Genomic DNA, 12743 nt, shown 5'->3' with positions numbered 1-12743 from the left:
CCCTCCGTTGAAGCTACACTTGTGCACTACGTGATAGCGCTAAGGGAAGCTCTCGACGAAATGACGTCAGTGGAGGAGGTCCTTATTGACCATATTAACGATCTTACAATGGGACTTGAAAGCAGCTTCCAAGAAATTAACCTTTTGCACCAAAGGTTAAACATTTTGGTAGCACCCCCTATGGAACCAGTCCTTCCACAACAAGACTGGAACTTGGCACTCGGTGTTAACAACCCTACCGGGTGGGGAGACTTTCCCGCAGAACCTCCTATAGAAAACCCACAAGAGGTCCCAGCGGAAGTTGAAACTCCTCAAACCAATGCAAATGAGCCCTTTTTTCTCCTCCCAAGGGAGGTAGAGGAGTGGCTTGCCGACATATGAGGAGAACCGTACCCGAAAGGAGGAGTTCTACAAAGCCTTATCTAACCAAGACTAGTATCTTCTTGGAAATTTTGCTAAACTAAAATAAAACATAGGGCTAGAACTCCATAAGCTTAATATCTTTGTAGTTTTTATCTTTATGTAATATCTCTCTATGATTCGCAATGTTATGATGGTTTTTATGATTGACGGTTATAAAACACACTCATGGTGGTAATGGATGGAAAAGGGAACGAGAAAAAATGGAACCATGCATGAAGAACAGAGCAACCCGACAAAAATCTCCATCACAGAAGGCTCAACACGGGCCGTGCCCAACCAACACGGCCCCGTGCTGAGCCCCTGCAGAAAAATCACCCAGTTCAGGTAACTGGACACGGGCCGTGTTCAGCGGACACGCCCCCGTGTCCAGGCTTCTGTTTCAATTCTGAAATTTTTGTTACTGGCACTTGACCACGGGGCCGTGCCCGGCGAACACGGGGCCGTGTCCAGACTGCCAGTAACATAAATAATTGCTTTTTAACACACTTTTATACATTTTAATCAACCAAAAATATTGTTTTTGGACACATTGAGGACAATGTGTAATTTAAGTGTGGGGGGGATGCTAAAACCTTGAAATTTTGCAAAATCCTAAACACAAGCCTTACACAAAACTCTATTGGAACCGCTAAACACCCCAAATTTTTTCAAAAACTTTTTCAATTTTTTTTTTTACTTGTCTTAGTTTAAGTTGGGAATAACAAGTTCTAAAAAGGTTATATTTTTATAAGTTTACGACCGATAGCGTCATGATAAAAAAGGAACCAACATAAGAAAATTATGAAACGGCATAACAAGTCTAGTTTAAAATTCGATTATATATGCTTGGTCACATTAAAAACCCATTCCCACAAAAGTGAGTTTTGAGCCTTTATTGAGCATAAAAATACACATATTTAGATTAAATGCTCATTTTTCGTTTCTTGTGTGAATAGCCGCTCGGTCCTTACAAATCTAGAACTTGCCACGACGATACATTCCCGGTCCTTACCAACTTAAACCCAAGTAAGTAAATGATGGAGGCATTAGGACTAACTATTTTTCTTTCAAAACCATTATTTTTCATTTTTTTTAACCTACCCAAAATCCCCCTAGATAGCCCCTTTGAGCCTAAACCTTTCATTTCATTACCCCAAAAACCATTTTTACCCACCAAAAACCTTTTTCATTTTTTTTTCACCCTTTATTTTAGTAACAAGCTCGGTTTTTCGTCAACTTGCCCTTTCATGTGACATCAAAAAAAAAATAATAATAATAATAATAATGATGATGAAGTCAAAAAACAAACAAAAGCTACAAAAGCTTGTTTGGAGAAATACTTCAAAAATAGTAAGTCACTAAAAACAAGGTATTTTATGAAAATCGACGCTTGCTACGATTTTCGCCTTTTTACTAACCACTAACCACCCACCCACCTTTAAACCCAAGCCTTCACCCAAAAAGTCCTCTTGATATTTACAAAGGTAAAAAGTTAAAAAGGAGGAGGATTGATTGCTTGGCAAGCCTATGGAAATACGTAAGTTCCGTGCCGCTCTCGAGTGATTCACTAAAATATACACCTTCGGCCGAGTGTTGAGTGATCTCCCATGAGGTATGTGAACTTGTATATAAATGGAATTTTAATAAGGCATGTTATGCCCAACTAAGTAGTTTATCTTATGAAAAGTTCAAAATAAATCATAACGAATAGGATTGTAAATAAATAAAAATAAAGCCTATAAAAACCTTGGATTCCCGACACTCTAGGACAAGCTAAAAAACTTCTCTTCTACCTATTCCATTTGGGAGTGTAAGCCACATTTAAAGAGTTTTGCTTGAGGACAAGAAAAAGTTCAAGTGTGGGGGTATTTGATGTGTGTAAAATGCAACATATAAAACACATCAATTAAGGCATAAAACTAACCCTTTTTAAGTACTAATGTTGGAAAAAGAGTGTTTTTGTCTTCCTTTTGTATTTTCAGGATGAAATGAGCTCAAAATCACAAAAGAAGCAAAAAGACCACTAATTCTACCATAAATACAAGAAAAGGAACAAAAGTAGACTGCCCGGACCCTCAACGGCACCTTCCAAAGCAAAAAGGAAGAAACAGAGTCTGAACACGCCCCGTGTCCAGCGAACACGGGGGCGTGCTCAGGAAGCAGCAGAAAAGACAAACCAGTAGAAGCTTCCATTGCCCACCACGGGGCCGTGTCCAGCGAGCATGGGGGCGTGGTGAAAGTACAGCAGGCGCATTAATTGTAATTCGCAATTACAATTAATGAGGAGAGAGAGAGTCAGGCGGGCACGGGGCCGTGTCCAGCGGACACGGGGCCGTGTCCAGCCTTCTGTTCAGCCTATAAATAGAGGAGCTTGGCTTCATTCTCTCTCATCCCTTGGCACACCACCTCTCTCACACCTCATCCACCACCCACCACCACCATAACACCATCATCCACCACCATCATCCATTGTCCATCGTAGAGTGTGTGAGTCGTCTCGGGATCCAAGATTGATCGTAAGAGTTCTTGACAATCAAGGCCATGTTTGCCTAAGTCTCTTACATCACTTGGTGAAGACAAGTGTTTAGTATAATACTTTTTATTTTTAATCTTTTGCACTTTTTATTTGGTTTTGTATTAATGACTTTAATAACTAGTTACTTATGTTGAAGGTGATCTTTCCTTATCGTTTGTCTGTGGTGTCTTGGCGTTATTTTACTGTCTATATAAAATAAAAGATTTTCACCATTCATATCTCCACGGTCTATATGGAGGTATGTTGGCTACCTGGTCGGGGGTTAAGGGAACGGTTTGGTAAGGGTCTTGCCCTTGTTCAGCGTTTAGAGGTCCTGCTTGGGACCTGGGTCAAATTTAGTAGGATCTCCTTCAATGCCCATAGGTATTGGATGGCGGGGATCCAAACTCTTTGACCCCCTCATAAGTTAACTACTATTAATACTATAACCCGGCTATTTAGGACTGTATCCCTGCTGACTCAGACTACTTAGCCGAGGGTAACGTCACCGCCAGAAGCGGGGCCTACCACAATTTGCATTAATAACTTAATTCATTATCTTCCAATAATCCGACCCTTTAGGATTGTATCCTTGCTGACTCAAACTACTGGGTTGAGGGTAACGTCGCCTTCAAAAGAGGGGCCTACTACAATAACTAAGATAATCTCTTAAACAAGTGCAAAAGTGCGAAAATAATCAAAGGTTATACTAATACACGTGTCGGATCCAAGTGATTCATCTTGTCTATCTGTTTTTATTTTATTTTTATTTTCAGCATTTTAGTTAGTTTTTATTTTTCTTAGTTTAAAACATTTTTCTAACTTTTTGATTTGATTAGACGTTGAGGATAAACCGGTATTAAAAGCTCTTGTGTCCTTGGACGACCTCGGTATCTTACCAACACTATACTACGTCCACGATGGGTGCACTTGCCCATATGTGTGTTTAGTGTTAGTAAATATCGTGTTTTATAAATTTAAAACTTGGCTAAAAGTGTAAAAAGGGCTTAAATATATATTTAAAAACATATATACACTAACACGCATCACTTAATATCTTGAGAACCAACTTTAACAACTCTTGAATTATTGGGCCTCTTATAACACAACCAACCATCATTTCGGATGAATGTTTCCTCACAATAATTCTTTGGGTACCCTTTACTACATACATCGTTATGCATACAAGGACTTGAAGGGTTGAGCAAACCACATGGACCATGCATCATTTGCGTACGAACAATACCAAAAGCTATAGGGTCTTCCACCTCCGAAGGAAGCTCAGCAGATATATATTTATCGATATTGTCAACCGTATTAATCTTATCTTCAGGTTGTAAAAAAAGCAGAATATGAGAGTGTGGAAGTCCTCGTTTCTGAAACTCGATTGTATAGATAACTAAAAAAATGACCAAAACAAATATTACACCTGGCTATAGAATAAAAAAAAATCGTATAATATTTAAACAATGGAAATGCTAGTAACAAACCTGCTTTCGTGTGTCCAAAAATATTCCTTTTCCTTATGTCTTTGATAAGTTCATCAAGTTTAATTTTGAAAACACGGGCAACAATGTCCGGGCGGTCGGATGCACTCATACCAGGGGTTGTTGCTTGAATATGTCGGGTAATTTCCGGCCATTTTGAATTGCATGTCATAGTAATAAAAAGGTCCGGAGCCCCGGCCCAACGACAAATAGCCATTGCATCCTGATACTGTTGAATCATATATCTTGGCCCACCGGCAAATGTTGCTGGCAGGATAACACGTCGACCAACTGCTTCACAACTTGTTTCACCATCAGCGATACGATCATATAAACCATTATACAAATCCGAACGAATAGTGTTTTGGTTTTGTTTAAACCAATTCATCTCATGTTCAAGGATAGCTGAATAACAGTCCACAACATACGTCTGAAATAAACGGCCAGATTTGTGTAATGTCTTACCTTCATTCCTCCTAAGTTGTAAACGGTAAGAATAATATTCTCGTAATGAAACCGATTGCTGCCTACTTGATGCAGATATATTACATAGAGGAATATTAAGATGGAATCCATCTTCTCCATACGGAAACAACAAAGGATACTACAACGCCATAAAACTTGGGTGCAATTCAGATATACGCTTTGCACTACGACTACCACGTTCTTCAATAATAATATCACGTGAGTCCGCAGGATTTCCGTCACCTGGAATCAATGCAGCCACTTCAGGAACAGTAGGCAAAGAATATTGTCCTTCTCTTCTATTTCGTGTACCAAGCAAGCGAAGCGTAAGACGTTGCATTGAGTTGTCATTAAACCTTTCACGTGCCATCCTAAATGCCTGCACCAATGCATTGTTCGCATCAAGCATCAACAGGAAGTCATTCACTAATGTGCGTAGGATGACTTGATCAGACGTTGGTGACACACAATTTCGCAAAGCATAAAAGCGATTATCAGTCTCATTTTCCGTGTCATAAACGTACAATTGAGCAAATCTAGGGCGTCCATCAGGATGCATAGGCAACAATGATCCAATATTATGATGGTTGTGGCCATTCAAACGGAATGTATAAGGCCCACGACCATCATTTAAATCCGTAGATATTCTCCCACAGGTTGAGGTAAATGCAAACATCGCATTTAAAAGCTTTATGTTTTCTCTAAACACTCGAGATCGTGATTCCCCATTGTAATCAAGAAGACGACCCAATGTTTGAGGAGGATGTCGAAGAAATGGCAAGCAAACCTTTCCTTCACTACAACATAATGAAAAACTTGGAACACGAGGAGTTAAACTTTTAATAGTTCATTCCTCATACCAAAGCATAGCTCCACAATGAACACAACTATGGTTTGCATCACCGATATCATAATACGATGGACATCGCCCTAAAAAAGGTAAGTAAAGTGTAAGCAAACCCTATCAATGTCATATAAGGTGTTCATATATACAAAGTATCACAAGAAAAAATATGATGTTTATGATGTCTGTTTTCGTCTTGAAAGACGTTTGCACGGGAAGGTACTTCCACCTGATTCGAATGTAGACATCCAGATGTTTGTGAAACCGTTGAACCTAATGAAGATTGCACAGCTCCATTTGTTCTACTGGTATAATGCACAACGCCTCTGTTGATACGATCAACTAAAAAAAGCAAAGATAACAATAAACCTATTCAATTTAAAAGGCTTAACCCACATAATATAAAATCATGGGTGCTATTGGGTGAAAACACATAACAAACACGAGAACTCAATCAAGCGTACCATTGCAATGTCTTTGAGTACTTGTAGCCTCACATGTTAAATCAGAAGGGCGATCACGTAATCGAGGACGACCCATTTGGCCCGTCCGTCTACGCCCAACTTCAGTCGTTGCATTAGAAGATATATTTTCCTGAGTGGTACGTATAACCGCAAATGAATCCGAAATTGAAGTGATCGGAGAAGGTTGCACATTTTCATTTGGCATACGCATATAGCGTACCACATTTCTACTAGAACTACCAACTGCATACACAGCAACAGTAGCACTAACAGGTTTAAAGGGTTTACATGGTAAATATAAACATGCAACCCAATAACAAACGAACAATAAGGGGTGTTAGCATATGAAAAAAATCATAAGAAATACAAGAACATAGATAACCACACCGTAAGAACACCGTTGTGAGGATGCAACATCAGGCGTCAAAACAGGAAGTCGCTCCCGCAATCGAGGACGGCCCATACGACCACGGCCTTTACGACATTCAACATGTGTAGATGCTGACATTTCATGCGAAGGGACTGAAGAAATTGATTCGGAATCAGTTGATATAGGTGCACTCATATCAACACCTTCTGATACATATATCTTTAGAAAAGCATGACAAGAGTCAATTATAATATCACACAAAACATAAAATGCTAGTAACATATATAATATCTCAAGGACAACCAAAACTTTAAAAATTGCAACATCAAATTACCAAAATAGAAGCAACAACAAAAGAAACATTATGACCACTACAAGGTACCACTTAAACTCAAAGTTACGAAAATTACAAGATAAAACTTTCTCAAACTAACAATCCGGGGAAGCTATGGTCTCTGTGTAAACCGCACCATGCATCTGCCTATAGAAAAACATACGGCAGAAATAACCTAGATGATCCCGTTGCAAATCAATTTCAATCACTTTTCCAAATTTCGTTGTCACAAGACATGTCCCTGGCAAATTGTAGCATGTGAAAGAACACATAGTTGATAATGGCATCCACAACTTATAAGGATATGCAAAAACCTTCATCCAACTTTTATTTTTAAGCCTCCACAATACAATTTCTCGTCTATAGTCATAGTTTCCGATACAAACATACATATGAAGCTCCTCGTTTATGTTAACTAAACTTCCACTAACTTCATCGTCATATACATTGGGGAAACATAATTCAGAAAACGACTTTGAATTCACATCAAAACGAATAACCGTCAATCCATCTGAACGACCATGGCATTGGGTAATGACAAAATATAAACCACCACCACACAAAGTTGCTGGGACCAAAGGTAGGTATAATGGTGGTACGGGCGGTGTTTTAGGAAGCGTACAGTACTCCATGAATTCAGCTCCATCGAATAAATATAAACGGTCATTATACCTCGTCTACGTTTAATATGTAAAATGTTGTAATCATCAGAAGAGTCAACAAAAAATCCTAAAGCATCACTATCAACTTTGTAGAAACCTTGCGAATTAGAATTTGCCAACTTCTTGAACTTAGTCGTCAATGGATTCCAAACAACCAACTCACAAGTGTTTTGGAGACAAACACACAACATACCATCCAAACTTGCCAAAAAAAACATTCTAGAAGGATGAGCATAGAACGGGCGGGTAACACCTCTTGGTAAAATAAATCCCGGGGACTTATAATTTAAGGAATGTACTTCGATAGTCTTCCAACCAACCATCAACAATTTTTTATCAGCCGATGCACGCATGTAATGACAATGAGCCCTTACAAACTTACGATCTAAAATGAAATCTAACTACTCCTTGCAGACAAGCTTACATTGAGCAACATTTTTTGGTGGAAGTCTTGCAATTATATCCAACATTACTAATAAAAATGGAAGGCACGACATACCGCTTTTATCTAAAAACACAATTTACAAAGAAAAATAAATTAAATCATCGTAAGTTTCAAGCATAAGATAAATACTAATAATAGGTCTTGAATATTTATACAATATTATAACTAACAAATAAAACATGTATTATCACAATATAGGATAATAAAAATATTAAAAATAAAAAATAAATCAACAAAAATATGTTAACTAATAACAATAAAACAATTATTACAAACTAAACTATGAATTTGTATCGATATGGGCCAGATATATCACATTTGCATTTTGGGCCAGGTTATCAAACCGGATCAGGTAAACATGAGACGGGCCGGTTTGGATACAGAATACGGATAATCCAAATTAAGAAACGGATACTACATAGTGGCAGTTAACTCAACCCTAACCACATATGCGATGAATTCATCCCTCTTTCTTGTCCAAGTCTCTCCTCTCTGCATCCCGTATTCATCGAGACATCAACAGTTTCCACGGCCATTCACCATGGTTATACTTGTGTACACTCCATTCTTCTCCGTCATACGTATCATCAGTTCAATCGATTCAAAATTTCAAGGTATTTACCTCTATAAACCCTAGCATATTATACATCATACTATTTTGTTCGACTAGGGTTCTTCATATTCGATTAATACCTTCTTTGATTATCGATTAGGGTTAATGGATGTGGATCTTCATATTTGATAAATAACCTCCGGATTTTAGGGTTTGAGTTATTCAAACATGTCAGAACTGTATTAAGGCAATTTTAGGGTTAAGGGTTGTGGATTGATGTTATTATGCTTATTCATATTCGATTAGAGTTATTCGGAATTTAGGCCTTCAGTTATGCAAACATGCCAGATCTGTGTTTCGGTAGATTGACGAGCTTAGGATTTTTCGTTGTCCTCAATATGTTACCACCGAGTTAAAGACATGGCGTAGATAAGCTCTAGAACATAAACAAATGGGGGCTGAGTTGGATCCAAAACTTGGCAGACACTTTGTAAGTTTTATTTCTTATGATTATGACTACATCATTGAATCAGTAGTAAGGTTTTGTCTGTTTTAATGTGCTAACAGGAGGGATCATATGAAAGACATAAGCTAGGCTTATCCTTGAGAGTTTGAATCAGCTTACGGACATATTGTGCATCTTGCAACCCATGCTCTTAATCAAAAATTATGGCACTGTAAGTCTTTCTAACCACTGATTCATACTTCTTAGTATGCCTATGTGTTTGCTTTAATAAAAAATTGTTTGAATTTAAAGGTATAATTTGCACAATTTATGTTTTTCATATAAGTTATAGACTGTGTTTTAGATATAACACTTAAGTGTACTTAGCTTTGATCTGACACTGGTAGAATGTTCACATTTAATAAGACATCGGTCTACATGTATTTGAACACATATCAAACACCTAAATGGTTTTGATTCTATTGTTTAAACTAAAAAAGCAAACACACATTCAAACTGATTTGTAGAAAAAAGATGAACTAAAGAGATTAGGAAAACATACCTTAATTCTCCAACTGGCTCTCCAAAGCTACTCAATATGATGATTTTTATGGTAAACAAAATTCGAAGAAAGAAAGCGACACTGTAAGGTCATAGAACTACATTATATAGAGCTAATATCCGAATTTTTCTCATGGAAGTTAATATTAATTCAGACAGTTAATAAATCATGGGATAGTGGGAAAGTGGGCTAAACTGAAAATATTTTTAAAATAACTGCATAATCAGTTACTAAACCTATAAGTTTTATATACCAGCTAAATTTTCATTTGAATTTTTTATAAACAAAGCTGAACTTCTGTAAACGTATCAACAAAAATATTAAACTATTTGATAAAACTTTTTTTTCCACTAATGAAGACATATTTATTAAAAACTTTTATGTGTACTGACATTGGAATACAATAACAATTAAAAATATAATTTTATATTTATCTAAACATAATATATAAGCAATTCTTTATAAACAAATAACACACAAACAAATAGTAGAGTAAAAAGCAAACATTAACTAAAAAAAGAACATTACATCCGATGAAGGAACTTTTCAAAATTCAACAAACATTTTGAAGCAAAAAGAAAAAAAAAGGATTAGCAAACAACATGTATTACTGAAGACTTGCCGGCACAATAGTTTCCACATACATTGCTGTCCGTATAGCATGATTCCAATCGCTTGGTATGAAAAGGTCACATGTCTTCTTGTTCAAATCGATTTCATAAACCTCACCCCAATCTGTCATCACAAAACACTTTTCTTCTGAACTAACATGTGTAATTGAGCACCAAACTGGCGTTGGAATATAACTAATCTTCGGAAACAACATGACCTTCGTCCAATGCTCACCTTCATAACGCCATAGATCCACAGCCATATCTATAAACCCATGACTAACAAACACGTGAAGTTTGTTATTCATATTAACCAAGTTCCCCTGGCATGTTTCACCATTGCCAACATATGGAAACCCTATTTCTGAAAACGTCTCTGTATTCACATCAAATCGAATTATGACAATATCACCAGCAAGCCAAAACTGGAATACAGTAAAATATAAACCATCCTCACAAAAAGTCCCCCCGACCACACATAACCATTAGTATGGTAATGCCTTTTTTGTAAAAACGGTATTCTCTTCCAATGACTGGTCCTCCTTGAATAAGCCATAACATCAACTATAAAACGACCACGTTTTATATGTAAAACTCTGTAATCATTAGAGGAATCGATGTATAGGCCAACAGCATCGGAATAGATTTTGAAAAAACCATAAGACTTAGAATCAGATATGTTGATGCAGCTACGGATCAACGGATTCCAAATAAGCATTTCAAACGTATTGCGTAAACAAACACATAAAAGCCCATTCAAGCTTGATAAAATCCACACATCAGAAGGGCGAACATGAAACGGTAGGGTAATCATGGTTTTCTCATCGACTAAATCAACACCCGTGCTGGAAATAAAGCATGATTCCTGTCCAATACTAAGAATTTTTTGTCTAGACCCCTTACACATATGTCTACAGTGCATCATGACAAACTCCTTCGACGATATACATGACAACCATTCTTTACATACCTTCTTTGCACGACCTACACATTTTGCAGGAAGTCTTGGCAGTATCTCTGACATTATTAAGTCAGGACCAAGGTCAGGCAACTTAGTGTTCGACTCAGAGGTTGAGTAGAGGCACCCCTTCAACTTTTTCATAACTCGTTAGTTTCTGATATTAGAATCTAGAAATACAGTAATACACGAATTTTAGTGATATTAGTGATATCTTATATAGAGCTACATGTCCGACTTTTAATGAAAACAGTTCATTTATTGAGTAAAACTTAGGTAGTTATTCAATCATGGGTTAGTGAGCAAGGATCATGACAAGTGGGTAAGTGGACTGACTTTGAAATAAACTTAACATAACCGAACGATTATATTAATTTCTAAAAACCTAAGGTAGTTACTTGATCATGGCTTAGTGGCCCGATGATCATGGTAACGTGACTAAGAAGGCTGACTTCGACATTAATTCAGTATAACCGTCTTTTTTATAGGTTTTTTTTTCAAAATATCTTATTCTTTTCCCGTTGTTATTTATATAACTGAATGCTATTTTGAATTTTCGCTCTAAATAATAGAAAACTTATTATTTTAAAAAACCTATAAAGGACTAAATATTTTTTAAATACCTAAATAGGCCTCTTGTTTGAGAACACGGAATTTGTTAACATGAAACAGGATATTATTGGGCACTTAATTTTCTAGTTTGTTTTTCTATGAATTATAGGTAACTACTTATATAACTGTTGAAGTTATGCATATCTGGACTTTTTTTTAAGTATTTTGAAAGTAAAAGAACATTTAACCTTTATAAACATACATACAAATTGGTGAAAACCGCTACTTACATCTTCTTTTTTATTCATAACAGTAATGTTTATTATTAAATAAACAATTAATCATCAACATATATGCTAAAACTTATTATAATAGTAACAAAAACAATAAGTTGTTACGTGTTAAATTGATTTGTGTGTTACTAAAACTGTATACCAACTATGTGTTAGGAAAACTTAATCTAACTGATTGGTTGATTTTGATGTTAACACATTATGTAATATGTAATATAGTTAACATATAAAACATAGAAAATCAATTGAAAAAAGGAAACTACATTTAAACTAAAAATAGTTGAACAAACAAACCTTAACAAACACTGACTTGAAAGGCAAAACATAAAAGATGACTATGACAAAACAGGACTTAAACTGAGTAAACTTAAAATGCAACCCATCCAACATGATCGTTGCAATTTTTAGTTATACGTGGAATCTTTGATCTTTTCAATGGACTATCCAAAGAGTCTGCTGTATCACTTAACTCAGACTCCAAATCATCTTGTTGTTTTGCCTTAAAATCATCTTTCTGACCATTCGAATCTTCACTTTGGGTAATATCAATGACCTCATCCCATTTCCAAGTTAGGAGCGCATGCTTTCTTTTAGCTTGTTTTTCTATATTCTAAAACTACAAGAACTAAAAACATTAGTATAATACATTTAAAAAAAACATATAGGTGTGAAACAATCATGATACACTTATGCAATTAAAACTTTATTTTAAAAAAACACCACCTGTTCAATAACCTCCCTATGCATTTCAGATTTGAATGGACTAAAATACTGTCCATAT

General features: G+C 36.3%; 1 protein-coding gene across 1 annotated transcript; it reads right to left on the bottom strand.

The window, feature by feature from the left end:
• Positions 1-3963: 3963 nt before the first annotated feature.
• Positions 3964-11183, bottom strand: LOC110907168. Its single transcript, XM_022152190.1, has 13 exons — positions 11130-11183; positions 10395-10584; positions 10171-10283; positions 8043-8051; positions 7232-7558; positions 6565-6766; positions 6178-6420; positions 5937-6055; positions 5730-5830; positions 5013-5666; positions 4870-4931; positions 4408-4809; positions 3964-4316 (listed from the first exon to the last, which is right to left on the bottom strand). Exons 1-13 carry the CDS (start codon positions 11181-11183, stop codon positions 3964-3966), a joined length of 2829 nt encoding a protein of 942 aa, XP_022007882.1.
• Between the last annotated feature and the right edge of the window lie 1560 nt (positions 11184-12743).

This window comes from Helianthus annuus, chromosome 14 (genome assembly GCF_002127325.2).
Source record: "Helianthus annuus cultivar XRQ/B chromosome 14, HanXRQr2.0-SUNRISE, whole genome shotgun sequence".
In the NCBI taxonomy this organism is placed as follows: domain Eukaryota; kingdom Viridiplantae; phylum Streptophyta; class Magnoliopsida; order Asterales; family Asteraceae; genus Helianthus; species Helianthus annuus.
The sequence above is the reverse complement of the archived record's forward strand: the minus strand, read 5'-3'. Positions and strand labels throughout refer to the sequence as shown.

Coding starts and splice junctions, on each gene's coding strand:
- LOC110907168 (XM_022152190.1), bottom strand. CDS start 11,183: ATGTCAGAGATACTGCCAAGACTTCCTGCAAAATGTGTAGGTCGTGCA. Junction 10,585..11,129: donor GTGTAGGTCGTGCAAAGAAG/GTATGTAAAGAA, acceptor ACTGTATTCCAG/TTTTGGCTTGCTGGTGATAT. Junction 4,317..4,407: donor TTTTGGACACACGAAAGCAG/GTTTGTTACTAG, acceptor TCATTTTTTTAG/TTATCTATACAATCGAGTTT.